Source organism: Oenanthe melanoleuca, chromosome 2 (assembly GCF_029582105.1).
Source record: "Oenanthe melanoleuca isolate GR-GAL-2019-014 chromosome 2, OMel1.0, whole genome shotgun sequence".
NCBI classification, from domain to species: domain Eukaryota; kingdom Metazoa; phylum Chordata; class Aves; order Passeriformes; family Muscicapidae; genus Oenanthe; species Oenanthe melanoleuca.
Genome location: NC_079335.1, coordinates 103239896 through 103260398, shown reverse-complemented (window position 1 = coordinate 103260398; position 20503 = coordinate 103239896). Strand labels below are relative to the sequence as shown.

At 35.7% G+C, this 20503-nt stretch overlaps 1 protein-coding gene across 3 annotated transcripts in view; it reads right to left on the bottom strand.

Moving 5' to 3' along the window:
• The window catches only part of DPY19L1 (dpy-19 like C-mannosyltransferase 1), a 44374-nt gene that overhangs the window by 3621 nt on the left and 20250 nt on the right, over window positions 1-20503 (bottom strand). For all 3 annotated transcript variants that reach the window (XM_056484462.1, XM_056484463.1, XM_056484464.1), the window contains 12 exons: window positions 19098-19197; window positions 17638-17715; window positions 15980-16066; window positions 14501-14560; window positions 12038-12118; window positions 11157-11258; window positions 10381-10452; window positions 8911-8960; window positions 8069-8093; window positions 6512-6631; window positions 1430-1604; window positions 564-663 (listed from right to left, as the gene is read on the bottom strand). In XM_056484462.1, the coding sequence (XP_056340437.1) occupies window positions 564-663; window positions 1430-1604; window positions 6512-6631; window positions 8069-8093; window positions 8911-8960; window positions 10381-10452; window positions 11157-11258; window positions 12038-12118; window positions 14501-14560; window positions 15980-16066; window positions 17638-17715; window positions 19098-19197 (1050 nt within the window). The remainder of the gene's footprint in view (window positions 1-563; window positions 664-1429; window positions 1605-6511; window positions 6632-8068; window positions 8094-8910; window positions 8961-10380; window positions 10453-11156; window positions 11259-12037; window positions 12119-14500; window positions 14561-15979; window positions 16067-17637; window positions 17716-19097; window positions 19198-20503) is intronic.

Here is a 20503-nt window from a genome sequence, read left to right as displayed (position 1 = left end):
ACCAAATTAACAAAAACATGATGCTACAGGATTAAATTTAGTAAAAGAAATTAATTACCTTTTCAGTTAAATCAATTCCAATTTAGGCAAATATCCTGATTTTGGAAACAACAGGAGTACCAATCTTAGTAACTCCACTACAAAATTTCAGCTTCAATAATTAACCAATTATCACAAAAAATGGCAGCCAAACACAGAAAGCTAGTAGAAATAAACACGCTGGCTATCTCTAGGGAAAAAAAAAATTATCTGTCTACAAAGTCAGGAGTAACCAGAATGAAGAAAGGATATAATTGTACAGATGAAATCCAATTCCTGAACTTAATTCTGATTTTCTTGTACGTACGTTTCAAGCCATATCTGTCCCTAGAATGTATCCTTTCTGATGACCACAAACCCTGAAGAAATAATGCATGTGATTGCAATATGACTGAAATAACAAATCCAGTTCTGCGAGATTTTAACAAATTTTACAAGTTAACATGATGCCATTCCTACTGTGTATTACAAACATTACAAGAATCAATAGCAGAAGCAAATGAAACCTCAACTACAAAATTTACCTTAAACCTGCATCTTCATAGTGAGGATGATTTACAATAGGACGAAGTGTAGACAATTTAACACTTGCCATTGTAGGCATTGCTCCTGCAAAAACTGCATCTGAAATACACAATCAAAGGCATTTTTGAAACAAGAAATCAAACAGATGGAGAAGCAATTCAAATATCTGAACAGTAATCCTGTAGAAAAGCCAAGAAGAGGGTAGGGTACTCCTTTTTAAATGGCCATATGTTACATCAACAGGAAATGCAAAAAATCAGTTTTCGTTTGGGGTTTTTTTAACCTTGAATATAAGCCATTAGATAACTAAGCATCAAAGAATGGAGATATAATGCCCCTTATTTTTCTTGAATTGGTAGAATAACATACTCATTATAACAACACACTTTTATTTGTCACTTTCATCAGTGTTAAATGAGCAATAAAATCTCAGTCCACTTTGGCTTTAACATATTTCCTTCTAGAAAGGCAACTACTTTGTTTCCAACCAGTTTTCTGACAGATTTTAGGAAAAGGAGGGGTGCAACCACAACACACATAGTCATTTTTAATTCTCTTCTAGCAAAATGCTGATCACATACCCACATACAGGACCAGTGTCATTTACGAAAAATCTGTTTTAATTGGACTTTGGCAAAGATGTTTTTGTTTAAAATAATACAGTGGGGTTAGAACCTCCAGATCAGTAGCCTGGAGTCTAACAAAGTTAACTTCTGCTGTTTTTTTCATTGGAGATACCTATTACGTGGACAAGTAGACATGCCAGAGCCACAGATAGTAGCAACACCTCTGCAGTCATTTGTGACAGGTTCTGTGGTTCAGCCTCACAGTCACTGGGGACATCCTACATTATTAAATAGTTTACCTTGTCTGGTATTGACTTTTATCCACTCTAAAAGTTCTTCCTGTGGCAAATTGCTAAATTCTCCCATGATGTTCCACTGAGTTCGAAGGTTTGCAGATCCCTCTATTGTCATCAATGCTAAAATAGCAAAGACCAATGTTTTGGGCTGGATTTTATAGAAGAGCCATCCAAACAACTGAAATGCAAGAATCAATTAATTCCTAGACAACAATTCTGTAATGTTGTATGCAGAACAATTAATTTTTATTTCTCTATGAGGAACCTGACATATATTGCACTACAAAACATCTCAGCTATTTCTTCTTCACTAGTACAGAACATAATAGTATATTAAATATAATACATATGTATGCAAGTAAAGATGATTCAATAAAGCTAACTAGACTTTTACAGTATTTTATCATCTGTTTACATCTAGAGTTTTTATATGTAGTATACAGATTAGAGATGGTACTGCAAACTTTCGAAACATATTAGAAAAACAGAGGATAGTAAGTTTAATGCTGTTTTATATCCCAATCTTTCCTTTCTTGAACTGGGGCTTGCACTGTTTCCTAAAGACAATTTGCTTGAGGCTCTAAGCGAATATTCATAAACACGTGAAAATGGGTAGTTAAATAAGTAGTACTAAATTTGCTGTGTTGAAGCTTAGTTTACGCAGTAACAGTTTATCACATTCATATTTGAACTAAACCTTAAATAAGAAAGTATAAACTACATTTTTCCCAATTAGAAGGCTCCACACATTAAAAATATCAAACCCACACTAAACAAATAAATTTCATTCATAGTACCATTACCTGTGTTTTTTTTAACTAAAGCATGAAACAATAAAAGAATGTCTCTCAGCAGAAACTCCCACTAGGCTGACTACACCAATTAGGTAGTGTGTGTTATCTTTCTTATAAACTAACCACAAACTACCTCAGAATATTAAAATTCTCCAGTCACCTCTCCAAAAATACAGTGTACTCTGCTCTCACCTCCAAAGACTCACTAAACACTCTGAGAAGAACAGCAATACTATCCAGGGAAAGTTAATAGCCCAAACAGGCCTGACCACTGTGTGAATCTGGAAGGATGAAGCGTTTGTAGGCTGCTCTACATGAGCAAACCTCTTTTCACCAACAGCTGCAAAAATGTCACTTCATGGACATGTTAGAACCTTTGACAATTCACAGTTTTTAAAATCATAGAAAATTACATTACTGCCATGCTTTTATAAAACCTCATTAATGTTCAAAGTCTCTGAATTAAGCATTATTTTGCTTACGCAAGGAGCTTAGGATGATTGAATATATATGCAATGCAAAAGCAGCATTTCTTTCATGGGATGCTGCTCCTTATGTGGTGGTTTTTTATCAATTCAGTGTTTTGGGTTGTTTTTTGTTTTGTTTTTAATCCCCAAATGAATACTTCAAGTCTTTCTCCAGATATTTTGTTTTCAAAATTTCCACTCAGGATAGTATCACTTCCCCTAACAGAAAGAGGAAATGTGTGGATGTAAATTGTCAAAAGTCTGAACAGAAACAACAGCAGATATGAGTCTAACTTGAAGCACAAACAGTAAACTCAATGACAAAAATGAACTGATATTTAATTTAATTACTCCTCTTGGCTCAACTTGAGAAGTAAAGATTCTAATCACAGGTTTCTTACACCTGTAGAGAGGAAGGGAGTTACTCCCTTTGCAAACATGCAGCTACTTTATATTTTTATTTCATTAAAAATCCTTTCTTGAAAATGTGTTATGAAGTGAATTACTTTCACATGAAAATCAACATTAGGGCACTTCTTTTCATCAGAAAGCACTCCAGACAATGAAAATATTCTTTATTAGAAAAAGAACATTATCATTTTTATTGCCACAAGCTGCTGATAATGGAAAAATGGAAAGTGCAGGGATTCATGCAATGGGCTGAAAGAACACAACATACACAATTTCTTTTCCATGTGCAAATAGTAATCTTTAGCCTCAAAACAAATTAGATATACTAACATACCACTGCAGATAAACTTTCATAGTCTGTTAGATGAAAGGATAGTGTTGACCTCAATTACAATAAGGTAACTGCCTATCTTAAATTTGCTTAAATTCTTCTTGCATCTGTAAAACCAAATTGTCACTTATTAACTTATGTTCATTCAAACACCTAAAACTTTATCCAATAATAAACTTGTACTGAGTGTTAATCAACAATTTGGTCATAAGTCCCATCTTCCTCCATCCAAGAAATTCTGGATCAGTGTTGCACATACAGACAGATTTTTCAGCCTCAAGAAACTACTTCTCCTCAGCAGCCAGTAGTGTGGAAGAGGCAGAAAACCTGACACAGCCTCCCTGGAAAATCATCCCTTAGATAAGAAATTGCTTCCCTAGAATGACTAAGGCTAGAAATACCTAACTCCCTTCTTGCAGACCCTCACATTATTTTTTTCTCAATCTCCTTCTCTTTGCTGGCTAAGAAGGTACTTGGCAAGCGAAGATCACAAAAGAGCTACTAGCCTGTATTCTAGGCTTGCTTACAACCCAGTACCTTGTGGCTGAAATCTGCCTGAAGCACCTTACAGAACTTCTCATTCAGGCTTGCTGTGGCAGCTTGGGACAAACCTCTAAGCCCCACCAGTCACAGGTAGTATAGAAAAAGCTCATTAAAAAACATTCAGTATTTTCCTGGCCCTATAAAAGCAAGCAAACCAACCAAAACAAAAATGAAAAAAAGTTTTCTTATTGTTTGCTTAAGTCTTAGAAGTGATCTGCTCAATGGTGGCTTATGGCAGCTCCCAGAACAGGTTATCATCTGCAATTGCAGCTCCCTGAGAAGCTTACTCTCACTCTACAACAGAAAACAGCAGAACAAACAAAGAGATAAAATGCAGTTGGAAGCAGCAGATAAAAAATACTGACAAAATACTCTGAATTTGTCCTCCCTTCCAATATTTACACACTTATGACTTCTGGCATCTTCTAAGATCCAACATGCAACATGAAAAGTACCACCATTCACTAATGGGCCTGATGACTCCAGCTGCAGTACTAAACACCTATAACAATCCAGGAAGAATTACTGAAATGCTATTACTCAGGTGTTTAAAAAAAAAAAAAAGTCACCATGCAGCTAAAAAAAATCAGAACAGATTTTACTGTGGCACAAAATACATAAATACTTTAAGTTCTGAACTTCACTACAAAACTCTACTACCACTACCACCACCACTACCAACAGGGCAGAAAAGCCCATCAAGAAACACACAGTTACAAAAAGAACTAAGAACAAATCAACATTGGACAGCATTAATTTAAATCATAATTGTTATCTAGGAACTGCACGTTAAAAGAACATTTTTCATTTTTCCTGAACTTTGAAAAGCAGCTTCATTTCAAATTACTCAGAAACACCTTATGAAAGTTCACTTAGAAAAATAACTAATGGAACTGCTATTGCTTGAACAACTACACCACCTAAAAGGATGCCAGTTTCAAGAACTAAGAGCTGCAAAACTGAACACCTGGTAATCTTCTAGAATAGCAAGCATGTCGAGGAAATTCCTAAATCCCAATACTCAATTTCAAGATGTGGCTAAAGAAAGGTGTTTTATATTTTAACTGTAGAGGTTCATTTGATGTTGGCCAACTTGCAGCACTTTCACCTATGCCAAGTTCATCAGGCATCAAGAAAGGGATAAGCACAACATATAAGCAGACTGATACTGTGTAATCTGTCCAGTGTTACAAAGAACTGCCCTTCCCTAAAGATTACTTAGGAAGCAGTTCAGTTTTCTGAAGAACAATTATTTGTTCAGCTAGCCTAAATAGCTTTTGCCTCTTTGCATAAATCCATCTCATTCACTCATCTTCCAGTTGTTTGACACGGGTATCAGCTGTTTCACAGACAGGAACTGCATTCACCATACCACCCAATTCCCCTTTGGACACTTTCTACAAAATCACAGTGCAGTGCACAGTGACAGGAACCTCTGAAGATCCAGTCCTGCTGCTTGAGCATGGTCACCCAGAGCCAAGTGTCCCAGGTCCATGTCCAGAGAGCTTCTGAATACCTCCAAGGATGGACACTTCACCACATCACTAGGCAACCTATGCCAGTGCTGACCACCCTCACAGTGAAAGTTTCCACATGCTCAGAGGGAACGTGCATTTCATTGTGTGTCCATTGCCTCTGGTCCTGTCACTGGGCACCACGTGAAAGACCCTGCAATTCCTTCCAATTTTGTACCATCAGCAAACTTGCTGAGAGTGCACTCTGTCCCACATTCATTCCACTAATAAAGATATTGAACAGTCCTGGACCCAGCATTGGCCCCTCAGGTTACTGGCCTTCAACCAGACTTTGCACCACTGATCATCCCTCTCGGCCCAGCCGTTCAGACAGTTTTCATTCTACCTCCCTGCCTGCTTCCCAAAGGACCACTTACCCTACTTTTGCTGCATGTTAAAAGCTTCTAAAACAACTATTTAAATAGAGATTTAATCACATCCACTTCTCAAAAACACAGATAATTAAAGCCTATTCTAAGACCTTTTATATTTGGAGAAAATCTAGTAACATTTGATGTTATAAATTATTTCAAAGTAGAAAGATTAAGTCTGAGTTAGGCATATGAGTTTGATTTTTAACACTGAAATGTTTCAACATGCAAGACTTCAAATGAGACTTCTGGAAAGAATTAATAGACAAGAAATATGCAAGGCAATAAGCTCTGAAGAGCTGTAAAAACAGTGTAAACAATGATGAACACTGGATAAAATTAACAGTCAATAAAAACTTGCAGTGGCATAGAGGTGTGCAAACATAGTAAAATCTGTCTCCCTGTGCTCAAGCTCGATACACAGCATGTTAACTTGTATAATAATGCAGTTGGACAAGCTGCATAAAGCAAGCCTTTTGCTTTATTTGGGAAGAGGGGAGAAGGGAACCATTTTTTGACAGGCAATATAACCTGGTTTATTTTTATCTGGCTCCCTCATAATCAGCAATTACACACAGAGAAATCTGCTTTAGGACATGTATCTGTGTAATACTTGAAGTGCTGAGATAGCTACAGGAAAAAAAGAGACCTTACCTGTTTTGAACACACCAAGGAAGCCATAATACACAGATGTGGTGTTAAGAACAGTTTTAGTCTCATGATTAAAATTGCTAGGACACTGTATGCCAACAGCTGCAATGCATGGAATACCAGCTGAAAAGAAAAGAAGAAACCACAAGACACAGAAGCAAATTTGCATACTTTTCATTTCTGCCTTAAATACACAACTTCATTTTCAGTATAGCTTAAATGACTAACTTGTCTGAAAGACTCCAAGTCAAACTAAAAATATTCGTATTTCAGATGATGATATCAACTTTCTATTATCTTCTATCTAAAGTGCATGTAGTGCACCTAAGGAATGGAATACCAGGAAGAAGAAACATTATCAATAAAGGAAAAAGGAGCTAGAAAAACAGCTAGCTATTTAAAAAATCCTTAGACATTAACAGGCAATTATATATGCAAAATTTCTTGTATAACCTTTATATAAGTTAAGAGACCCTGCTTTTTAGTGCCCAAAATATCCAAGTATGGAATAAGAGAAGCAAAGATCATCCTCGATAATCACGCAATCATAGGCAGCTTGCTTTAGTATTCTAAAAAGCAGATGTCACTCACTACTCTTTTAACATTAACCTGTGTTACTTGTCAAAGTGCTGAGCTAAATCAGAGGCATTTTTGCAATCAGTGCTTTTATCTGATTGATTATCATAGAATCATATAGGTTTGAAAAAACCTCTAAGATTAATTCCACTCATTAATCTAACACTGTCAAGTCCACAGCTAAACCATGACCTCAGTGCCACACCTACAGCGTCTTTAAATGCCTTCAGGGATAGTGACTCAACTCCTTCCCTGGGCAGCCTATCCCACTGCTTGACAATACTTTTGGGCATTTTTCCTAACATCCAATCTAGATCTCCTCTAAAGCAACTTGAGGTTAAACTGTGAGACATTTACCAGCTTTATGGGCCACCTGAGTCCAGTGTTTCACCATTCTCATTGCAGAAAGATTTCCTCCTTATAGCTAGCCTAAATCTACCTGATTTAGGTACAAGGGATACCTTATCCTTCTTACAGGTCCCCTTTAAGTAACAAAAGACCCCAGTCAAGTCTCTCTGCAACCTTCTCTTCTCCAGGCTGAACAACCCCAACTCTCTCAGTCTGTCCTCATAGGAGAGGTGTTCTACACCTGTGTTTTTGTGGATGTCCTCTGGACCTGCTCTAACAGTCCATGTTCTTCCTGGGCAGAGCGCTCCAGAGGGGGACACACTACACTGCTTTGCAGTTTTACTAAAAAGAAAATAGAAGGTCCAGCCTAATTTTAATGTCCTTTGGAGCAGCTACAGTAAAAGCCCAAGATTTCTCTTGCACAGTCACCCCCATAAGCCAGTATATTCCTTTGTGCAACATTCCAGAGTTATTCTGGTGACATATCAGACCTAATTTAAGATGAAGGAAATAACAATGCAAATACTTAGCTTCAAATAAACCATGTGTATCACCATCAGCCCACTGCAACCTGCATTTCAATACTGAGTATTTGCATTAATACAGGAGTAGAATTGTGCAGAAAAAGAATCTTACCTCACCATGGTTAAAGCGTTCTTCTCTGAAAAAAATAACAATCCAAAATTCAACATTATTTATGTACTACAGAAGCACCAGTTTTATTTTAAAATCATCTCTAACAGCATTAGACAATGCAACTAATCCAGCAAGTTTAAGTCAAGTGTCAAAAATTTTTTCCCCTCTATGCAAGTTTTGAAATATATTGCAAATCACAACTATCTTCCTCAATCCCTGTATCTATTTGGAAATCTTGAATTTTGATTTCAGCAGGTTCTTTTAATTATTTCTTTGAGATCAAACAGCTGCTGCTCTCTCTCGCTGGTGGAGTCAGGAAGACGACCAGTGCTGCTACCTATCACCCCTCCCTGCCATCCCAACACCGGGAGCCACGCTCTCTGCTGTCGGACACTGCGCTGCTGCCTTCTCGCTTCAGCCTGCTACCTCTGGGCATCCTGCTGAGCACTGTGACCAACACTGTGAGCGAGGAGTCCCTCCTCCATCCCTCTCACACCTGGGACACTGCCACCATCACCCCAGGCCTCCCCAGCTGCGTGGGATCTGCCCTGCCCCACACTGGAAACTGAGCGCAGGGAGAGTGTGTCTGCAGCCAAAAAGGGCTGGAACTGAGTTACTGTTCTGTTTTGTTGTTAATTTTCATAGCTGTTGTTATTTTTGCTTGTCTTGTTAGATATATTAGTAAAGACCTGCTATTCCTGTTCCCACATCTTTGCCTGAGAGCCTCTGATTCCAAAATTATAATCTGGAGGGAGGGAGGGAAGTCTGCACTCTCCCATCGCAGGGAGTAGCTCCTCCTTTCTTGGCAAATACCTGTCTTTCAAACCAGGACAAATACTTACTTTTCATATCGGCCTGTATGAGATAAGGACCACAAAATATATTTAACTGCCTGAAGAAAACAAGAGACAACAAAACATATGAACAAACTATCAAAAGCATTTTGAAGCATTTTTAACATTTGCTCAATTAAACTATACCTGGGTAATCTCTTTCCGAGATAATGCCAAGATAAAAGACATGCAATGTTTTAGCTGAAAGTTCTTTTAGAGGATGTTTAATTAGCCAGGCAGTTAGCAGTTAACCCATTTGTTCCTGAGCAAAGTTTAAGTTGTTTTTACAAATTATACATAATCAAATTTACAAAAACAGTTACAAATTCCAGTTTTAGTACTGATCAGCTAAATGATAGAAGTTTTTTCGATGCTTAACATCAAATTAAGTTTTATCAGGACTCAGGACTGGACCTTTGCAAAAATCTTTGTAAAGGGAACAAAGAATTTTAAATATATGTTTTTGAAAATCCGTATTTTTTCTGACTGTGTTTGGTTTACATGCCAAGGTTTCACCAGCAGGAGCGTAGCAGGGGTGGCTTCTGTGGGAAGAGACCCCATGTCAGAGAGAGACAGTTCAGACAACTTCAAACAAGATTTACCACTGGCCAAAGCTGAACTCATCACCAACACTGGTGGGGCCCCTACTGATAACATCTTTACAAAAAAAGTAACACTGCGGATTTAAGAGAGAGCAGCGGGAGAACTGGGAGTGAAAGGACCCTGAAGTCACCGAGGTCAGTGAAGGATCGGGAGGAAATGCTCCATGTGAACCATGAGATTGCAGCTTTTGGAGAACACCACAGTCATGAAAGATTTTTTCCCTCCGGAGGCCCATGAAAGATTAAGATGGAGCAGACAGAAATTCACCTGTGAGACCTGTGCAGGACCCCATGCCTAAGCAGGTGCATGTGCCTTGAAGGATGCTGCAACCCACAGAGAACCCCCAAAGGAAAAAGCTCCTGGCAGGAACTGCTGCTTGGGGACAAGACCCTACAAAGGTTTTCTGGCAGGAGCTGCAGTCTGTGGGGGACTCATGCTGGAGCAGTCTGTTTCTGAAGAACTGTACCACATGGAAAGGACCTGACCCAGTTCTTAAAATAACTACAGCCTATGGAAGGGACTCACTAAGCCTGGGGATGAGGAAAAGATGGTTTTAGTTTTTGGTTTGCTTCTTCCATTTTCTTTTCAATTCACAAAAAATTAATTTGATCTTCCTCAGTTCAAGCTCATGATAGTGAATCAGAAAGTGAGGCCCCCACAGTTATCTTGACCCATGAGATTTTTCTGTTCTTATTTCCCCATCATACTGAGAGCAAGAAATGGCAAGCATGGCTTGGCACGCACCTGGTAGTCAGCAAAGGTTAACCCACCACATCAATTTCTTCCCATCTCAAATAAATAATTAAATAGTTATCCCTTCAAAAAAACTGAAACGTAAGTTCAAGGTAAAGGTAACTCACTAAATCAATCACTTACCCTTTTGATGATTACCCCAAAAACCACCAGAACAACCGGTAATAGCAGAGTCTTTGTGTATCTTACTGGAGTCTAAAATGGAAATCAAGTTCATTAATCACTTTCCTTCATCTGTAATTACTTCAATCACCATTTTAAAGAAATTAATATAAGGAGATCTTCCTGGAGTAAAATGTAAATACAAACTGCACCCAGCAATCATACTAAAGACACAATACTAGGGTCATCAGTAAATTATTTCCAGTTATTTGGCAAGCCATCCAAAGATGAGAAGTGGATTGTATCTCATCTTAATTTGAGTACTATCGGCTGACTAAGCTATAAACATTCCAAATGCATATCTAGGTGCTAATAAATTAAAAGAAGTCTATTAATGCCACATTATGAAGCTTCAATGCGGTTCTGTAGTCTAAACCTACCACACAAGGCCCTTGCAGCTCTCAGTACATTTTCCATATACTCAAAACCAGGTACTGAGAGCCCCATAAAATCTTGTTTGCAGAAATGCAGCCTTTCATTTATTCCTGAGGAAGCACTTCTTTCATTCAAGCAAGCAGATTTCTTAGATTTAAAATCAAAACACTGCTTTGCTTTAAGTTCATTTAAATGCAAAAATCCCAATTAAATTAATTTTACCTAATTAATTTCTCTTTTCACAAATATGTATTTGAACTTATGATGGCAGTAGGAAGTGTGGCTCTCAAATGTTTTAAGTTACAATTAAAGATAAAGCAAGAAGTTTCCTCTTCCAAAATCACATATTTTGACCAAATTACCTCTTTTTCCATGAAGTCAAACTCCGCAGCGCAGGTATACATTAATGTATCAAAATCCTTGTAGCCAATAAATTTAGATTTCAATATATTTCCTATATGAGCCTGGTAGGACATACAAGAAAGAAATACCAAAGTGTAGTAAGCAAAAACTGTCCTGTTTTCCATAACAAAGTAGTATAAATATAAGAAATTATATTGTATTTAGAAATATTTTTAATTAGAACAGAAGTTTATACCACTTACAGTATTGTTACAAGAGCACCAAAAATCCATTTCCAGGGTATGAAATAACATCTTTGAGTCTAACACAGACTGCACATTGTTAAATAAAAAGCAGAAAACAGCAGTAAAAAGGGTGTTGACATTGTGACTGTATTCAACAAGAATATATTTTTGCATAGTCATATTTTAAGACGCGACCTTCCTATCTTTTATCCCTTGATACACATCTGCAGACAGGTTTTTAACAATAGAATAATGGGGCTGAAATACAGCAAAGGCTGTACTTGTTACAACAAGCATTTCAAAACTGTCATGAAAATTAGTTTATGAAAATAGTGAACTGACATACTGAGTAAATAAAGGTGTAGGAGAAGAAAGCCAAGACAAATAAAGCCCTATAAGTCCACAATTATAAACAAACACATAGAGCATTCACTAAGACAAGAGTAAAGATATTTGTGTTTTCACAAATTTTAGTAGTAACATCTCAAAGTGGTAACACACAATGAAAGAAAAAGCAAATATACAATCTCTATTCCACTTCTGCAAAAAAAATTCTGGAAATTCAGGAAAGTGTATCAGTAAGACGTCAAAATCAAATATTAGGAGTGATAAAATTTTTGAAATATACCAACCAAATCTTTAATAAGAGAACTTACATCATCAGCTATTCCAAACACAAGAGAAGTCAGGTATTTCAAGGCGACTGTCCCAAATAGCCATGCACATCCTTCAATGACCTTGAAAAATATATTTAGAATTAAATGGATGTCTTTAACTTTTATAATTTTTTTTTTCTTTTTTAAAAGGCTTCCTAAATTTAGCTACTACTTACAAACTCTCCTATGTTACAGCTGAAATAGTTTTGATCAACTGGCACTACAATATTGCAGCAGAGGGGATAGCAAAGTGATCTTTAAACAGGGGCAGCCTCACTGTCTTTTCCATCTGTTTTGCACATATTAGTGTGTAGGGATTGTTTCTGGACAAGAACTGCTCCGTATTATTGGGTTGTGCTGGCCCTAATTCAAATCTTTGGAGGAATTTGATGGTTTATAGCACTGTCTCAAGATGATCTGATGTTAGAAGTCGATGGAAATATAAACAAAGCATGTATAGTTACTACTTTTAGTTATGTATCAAGTTTGTTCCTGTACCAAGAAGGTTAAATTCTTGGCAGTGTAACCTAATCTAGTTTATTCTTTATAAAACTGGAACAGAATAGGAAAACCTGTCTCAGTATCTTCTATTTCAGACTCACAGCAGATGCTTTAGGAGAGAATGCAACAAAAACCTGATCTTTGCCCTACTGCAACCAGGATTTTTAGTGACGATGGGCTGTATTCAACTGTCTCATTTAATGACTGCTAAGAAACCTAAATACCTAGGAGGCATCCTAATCCTTTACTGAATGGCTCTGGGTTTTTTTCTTCCACAGTAACTTTCTTATTCCCTATCAACTTATTGCTGCTAGCATAAGAGGCACTAAAAAAACTATAATTATGTTCTACTTTTATTCACTGGCTTTGTCATATTTACCTTTATTTTACAAGATGTAAAATCCTAATGTATTTTAAAATCTCAACTATTTGGTGAATCTACATTAATAATTATCTTCATACTCTACATAATGATAATAGATGTGGGGTAAACCATTCTAATATTTTAATTTTTTTTAAGCAAGACACATTGACCGAGACTATATGCAGTATTTACAATGTCACACATGAATTTACAAAATAAAAAAAAAAAAAAAAACAAAACTTTCTCTACAGGTCTTTCTCTGTGATTTCCATCAAGCATTTCGTTCTTGGTGCCTGTTCAGTAATAAATTGGTGTGTTCAGTGAACTCTGAGTAGGAATACTGAGGTTTCTTTGCTGAATGGTAGCACCTTATTTGGGATCAATTATTTTATATATGCTTTTAGGGTCGAGGCGGTCTTTTGAAAACTTACCATTTAATCCCACCCTTTGTTTCTGACCTAATATTCATACCTTATCTCATGGAGTTTAATTTATTTTACAGTTCCAGTTAGACAGCTTCTTAAAAAAGTTCCTGAAATTTATGTACATTACATTCACCCACACACCCTTCTCTACATGCTTCAGAGGAGTCAAACACTTCTGCAAGGCTTGACTTCATTCCACAAAGGCTGCACTGGGTGTCTCTCATTATGCTGCATATATATATATAGCTTAACACCTTCCTCATCATACAAGTTCTTATTCTTTTACAAAATTTATTAGTTTGCTGATCCACATGTGCTTTGGATCTCCATTTCAGAAAACTGACATGAAATTTGTCTACACTGATTTTCCCTGATACTACAGTCAGGCATGTATACATGCACTGCCGTTTGCAATAAATATTTTAACTCCTTTCTATTCTAATTCCTGTATAATACCTGTATGAATTTCATCCAGTTTTGCTAACAGCTTACCCTTCATTTAATACGAATGCCTGTCTTAAGTCAGGCATAAGTCTTGGTAGGCTCCCATTTCAGGTGTTCTTACACATTAACGTCTTAAGCAGCAAGTCACTTCTCATGTTCTCTACAGTGTTACATTTTATTCATAATAGTTTTGGGAGAGTTCTCCCTGTTTGGACATGACTTCTACTACCATCCAACCTCACCCACACACCCTACAGTGTTTTACTCTGACTTGCTTCCCTACATAATTTTAAGACATTTGCTGCTGTCATAAAAGTATCCTTAAAAATTATGTAGATATCCACATGTTAGTGAGTATCTAATGCAGTACCTTAATCTCCATTTCTGCATGCACTGTTAGCATTTTACTTGCCTTTTCTAAATTGACCTTTACTTTAAAAGGATTTCCATACAGATCTTATGTCTTGTAAACATGTAAAGCTGGCAATTTAAAATTAATTGTGTTGCCATTTAAAGGCTATTTCAGCTTTTTGATATAAATGTGTGTTTATGCTTCTTTATTTCTTCGGGAATTTAAGACTAATTGCTGGGAACATTGATAATTTATTAAAGACAGTTGATTTTCAATTATTAGAAATGAAACCAGAAGTTGTTTCTATATTTGACAATAAAACCCCAAAAAAAGTCATAGTTCTTCTCTGAAATTCAATATTATATTAAATTCCTTACCCATACATAGACTTCTCTTTTGCGTCTTCTCAAGACTTTTGGACTCCATTCAAGAATTCCCTAGTAAAAAAAATTATTGCACATTTTCAGGTAATGTAATAATATCAAGCCATTTCAGTACCCTGAAGGAGAGGTTTTTCCTTTTGGTAAGCCTATTGCACCACATATTTATTTATTAAAAAATCTTCCATAATTAATACAACCTGAGATATGACTATATATAGTATGATTTCACCCTGCACTGGCAAAACTTGCCAACATAAAAACTCTTACTGCAGTTCGAGTACAATTAATGGAAGACTACTTTTCTCCTGAACAAGTAAGGAGATTCTGTATTCTTCAGTTCTAAGCTTCTTTAAACCAAAACCAATGGGAAACTGAGTTCTGTCTGCTTCTGTGAATAACAAGTGACTGAAGCAATAAATATATTACTAGCAGCATAATACAAACAATTTTCAAGTAAGGCAACAGAGCATGGAGGGCGGTAGGAGTCACTCTTTTCTGTTTCACAATATGTTCATTTTATGACACAAGGAAGACCCATTTTAGGCTAATTTGACGAACAATGTAATTAAAAGCTTCTAAAAATCCAGTCCATATGTGCACACAAACAACACTTTTTTCAAAGCAGAAAACAGGCAATGAACTCAGCAGGTTGAGAACTCAACTCAATCTATACTTAATATATAATGACAAAAGCTGCTATAAGAAACAAGAAGAGATTCATAACAAGCAAACTATACTACAGCAAATATGCAGCCAAGGCAGTTTACTGTTAGCTCAAGTGAGAATTTGCCACACTCCTGCTGATCAACAAAATATAAACAAAGAAGAAAAAATAATCAGAAATTAAGATAATTTGCAGTAAGCTAAATAGGATCTGTTCACAACACTTTATCTCCTATTTCTTACATACAAAAATCCTTTATGAGGAACTACACAAAACTGAAAGAGGTTGTGGAGTTTTTCCTATTTAAAGAAAAATTAATATAATGAATGGTGAGATGATGAATCTTCAGTGAATAATTTTGCTAATACAGCAGTATGATGCAGCAGTTTCAAACAGTCTTAAACCACTGTTATATATGGTTTAGTCATTTGTTCTGCACTAGTGGATTTACTATCAATAAGAAGCATTTAAATGAAGTTCCTCCTTGCTCATGTTCTTATTTTACACTCACTCTGGTCAAAATTACGTACATGGTAAATTTTACATTTTTATTAAAAGAAGAGAACTGTAAAAGTAGAAGAGCTGAGTCTTAACTGAATTCCTCTTATGAAGAGGTTTTGATGTAAATCATGATTTCCTGAATTAGCATTTACCCTTTCACCAGGTATCTTTATGGTCTAATTCTGCTTCTCATGTGAAAGGTTTCTCATCTGTCTGGTAACGCAGCAGTTTCACATTTTACATCAATAAATGTACAACAGTAAAGCAGTGAAGCCTTAGCACAGCATGATTCTTCTTAAGCAACCTACCGAGATAACTACTAAAGATGCAGCATAATATGACGTCAGTAACATTGAATTACCAAACATCAGAATAAAACACACCAGAAGAGATACCTGAAAGAGGAAAATAAAAGTTATTCAATTTAAAATAGAAAAAGTAAGGATTACCTAATCTGTTAATAGCTTTAAATTTAAAAACACCTGCTTTACAGCAAAGTGCAAGCCTGATACTCACACTTGCAGATTTGTTCTGAAAATACTGATTGTAAGGACTTAATGGCACAGCTGGTAGCCAAGTGTAGATTAATGTTTTCATTTATTAAAAGTATGCAAGAACAAATCCTGGTCAAAAGACAAATTTATGTAATACAATAGCTACATTTCTGAAGTTATTTCTAACATATTAATTTTTTTCTAAATTACTGTATGAGTTTTCTCCATCCTGTTTGTTACCTTTTAGAATTCTGGATAAATATAAAAAAGAATAGAATGTTTGAGGTCTTCTTTCTTCCTAACTGACAAACAGATATTTAAAATACCATCATCATCAAAGTCAAGGAAGCAGAACTCTGACTGTTTGATCTTATGCACCCAATTATACGAATTTGAAAGTCAATGCTAAAATACAACTTCTATCCACCATCCTTATCTCCTGTGCTCTCTTTTGTAACAGAAAGCAATCTGAATTATATTTTCCAACTTGGAGGGCAAAAATCAATAAGCAAGCACTGTCTTCTTTTATACACAGGAATAAGGAAAAATAACAGTAATTTGCAGACTTTTCTATTCCCCTCTTCACATAGTTAAGACTTTCATTTTCCACAGGAGGAGAGTAGGAGGGAGGCAAAAATTGAAAACACCACATAACAGACTGGCAGTTTACCCAATCTCACTAAGCTGTCTCTGTAATATAACATGACTGCTTATCTATCTGAAAATAGGCTATTTATGGCACTTCAGCACCTAAATTATGATATAGATATTGACATAAGCTAGAAAGCTTAAGTATGTCACCCTGGTTCTGTCAAAAAATTGCCAAAAAAACCTTATTTTGTCCCTGCTTTATATTTGAAAAGAGTTGCACAGAACTTACCATTGCCTCTAGTTTATCATTAACAGTATTTCAAAAAATTGTTTGAAAACATATGAAATATAGTTTAGTTTCTTTTCTGGGGAAATATTCTCTTTTTGTCCACTGAGTTAGCATAGAAGAATTTTAGCAAAAAAAAAATTTTAAACACCATCATATTTCTTAAAAAAACTTGTCTACGTATTCCTTTACATTTTAAACTGCAATGTCACTTCAAAAAGCAAAACTTGGTCATTATCTCAACTTTAAAAATTAAACTCAGATATTATGCAGAAACTTATACCTTTTACTTACAAATTCCCTTCTTTCTTGACTTTCTCACCCAGTTTTAAAAAAAGAGAAATATTACTTTTCAGTTTAACAGTTTATTTTCTTGTCCTCTGTTCCAAGTATCTTCCCAAACAGTTAAACCACAAGATCTCTGCATAGTCAAGACTACAATATTTTTCAAAACTCAATTTTACAGACTCCTCCCTCCCTCACCACTGCAAGTTTTCAACCTTTGTGCAACTACCGAAAACACTTCAGACAAACAGTCTCTTTTCATGCTTTGACCTGTTTGAGAGGATTTAAGGTTTTTTTAAAAAAGCATTACCATATGAGCAGATAGTATCTTCTGTAATTTGCTGGAGTCAATATAACCCATAATACACACCGCAAATAATGAAGCTATCTAAAATCAAAAGTGAAAGGAAAGTTAATACAATTTGCACTGGTCTACTCCTTCAAGCAAAAGAAGAGATTATTCAAACAATCATTAATTTCTATTGCTACTTTTTGCTAGATACTTAGGCATTTCATAATTATTTATTTCAAAAATCCTGTTGTGGTGCTCTAAATAAGAATTATCAAATATAGTTGAATATTTAAGAAAGAAGTATTCAACTTTATAAAAATGCAAGTGACCAAAATACAGCACTAACACATTACCTTTCACCTTTAAATTTAAAACAAAATAAAAAAAAAAAACCAAAAAAAAAAAAAAAAAACAAAAAAACAAAAAAAAAAAACACAAAAACCACAAACCAGCCAAACAAAAACCCAAATAAAATAAACCAAACAAAACAAAAAACCCCAAACCAACCAAAATCAAAACCTCAAAGTGTATCAGTCAAAACCACAAAAGAATTACTCATTAATTTTAAGTTTTCAGCAAAGTATGGAAACATTCACAATTTGTCACTGAAGAAAATAAGACTTGTTGACATTGATTAGTCAGCCTCTTAAAAGTCATATGGGAAATTAATAAAATTATGAAGAGAACCTGAATTTTCAAATTTCAGGCTCAGCATTTTAAACAGGTTATAGTGACAAGTTTCTCACAATATTTTACAGAATTTATTGGTTTCCTCCTATGCAGTTAGAAAACTTGCAGACCACAGCCTCTATTGATTGTTTAAAGCTATCAACTCAAAGCAGGCAACATCTGCTTCAAGTAAGGCAGACAAGTGAAGGTCTGGAGACAGATGGATTTCAGTCAAGAGACTACATTTCAACTAACTCAAACACTAAGGAAGTTGCTGTGTGACAGTATTCTACTATTCCAATCAGCATTCACTAGACTTCAATGCTAACTACAGTTACCTCAACTACCCAAAATCTCAGCACTACTCACAGACTTATCAAAATTATATAGAGAACCATGCAAGATCATGCCAAATATTACATGCCATGCAAACAGTGGTACATTTAAAAATTTATAACCGCCTGAAGAGATGCAAGATCAATGCCTTTATTTATTTTGGTGCTTCAAAATACAGAGGTTTTTTCCTTGCTCTAATGAACTGATCTCAGGCTAGAGGCTGCTTATATGGTAAAAGCAAATATTTTTAGCCCTGGAGACAGAATGGTAAGTGATGTAAATGCTCAAATTTTAAACACAAGACTAGAAAAATACTGATGCAATAAATGGTGAGACTCTTTCCTGACAGCAAGAATGAAACCTGGCTAAAAGGAAAGTGCTGGTATAGTTGTGAATTCAATGGCTGTCTATACAAAGCAGTTAATTTTTCCATGTTAGACAAAGAGGCTATTTAAAGGTAAATATGGGCTTACCTGAGTTAGAAGAACAAACTGAGCAAACTGCCAGGGAAGCATGAAAAAGATATTAGAAACACACAGTGCAATCAAGCTTCCTGTATTAATACTCGGAATCCTTGGGAAAAAGAGACAGAATAGGCATCAGTAAGTACAATTACCCAGGTGTTTGCATATAATTGAAAACTACAACAGAAAATGCAATAAAAACACAGTGACCTTGGAAGATAGCTAGCAATACTGATCAACTACAAATAACACTGTTTAAGTAAATTTAATATTTTTTTTCTTGAGTTTCCATGACATCAATTCTGATGCTCCATGCTTCTTAACTATTTGATGAGTCACTGACTACGAAACAAGTCTTCTCCCAGCAGTATGCAATAGAGCAGGCCAAAGTATGCCATTTGCAAGTGCTTCACCTTCTTGTGACAACTCTACAGTCAAGTAACAACCACTTCCATTTCAGCTGAAATCACAATTGTTTCAGAATGGTCTGCATTTGAAAGTGATTTAACCTCTCTCTCACATTTCTTCCATATTTACTTTCTGCAACTTTCTGCTAGCAATCCTGAGTAATGTTTCAGGTAAGGAGACAATGGGTACATGAAACACATCTGTAACTTAAACCCCAGTCTATTCTCCATGTCCTGAAATAAATGCTATTTAAAATATTTAATCCTGTGTTGATTCAAGTTCAATTCCAAAACATGCTGTGTTTCAAATTTCACTAAATTCTAGAGAGCACCTATCTTTTCCTCATATAAACAACACAAATTAGTGACAAGCACGAAATACTTTTGCTTCAAACATCAACAACTATAAATCCATATGACCTAATAAAGGAAAATTGGGTGTTATAAGCACTAAGTTCAGCTAAATTATAAATACATTGTAAATCTGATACAATAGAGCTGGTGGAGAAGCCCTTAAGTATGAATGGTCATGCTTATTTTCTAAAACAGAGACGAGACAGTAACATAATCACGTTGCAAGCCAGAAATAATCATGGAAAAGCAGGGCTAATAAACTCAAGGGCATCCCTGCATTAATGTAATTAGACTGCTCTAAATTGTTGAACTAGTTAATGAAACTAGTTAATTAGTCATAGAAAACTGCAAGAACATACTAGCTTATGGGTGCCTATAGCATCCTCTGTCGCAAAGCATAGGCTTACTCCACGTGCAGCCAACATACCACTCTCCAAGAGGGACAAAACCAATTGATGAAGTATCAGCTTGTTTCTCATGGGAAGGAAGGGACATCAACCAAAAATTCTGATTTTTACTTTAGATACGTATTTGCCAAGACAGTAATTCTGATTTTTATGTTAATCATGTCTTCAAGTTGCAAAGTTTTTCCTTTTAATAAGTGAGTAATATGACTGCAGTTCTACTGGTGCAGCGTCTGCAATGTAACAGCCA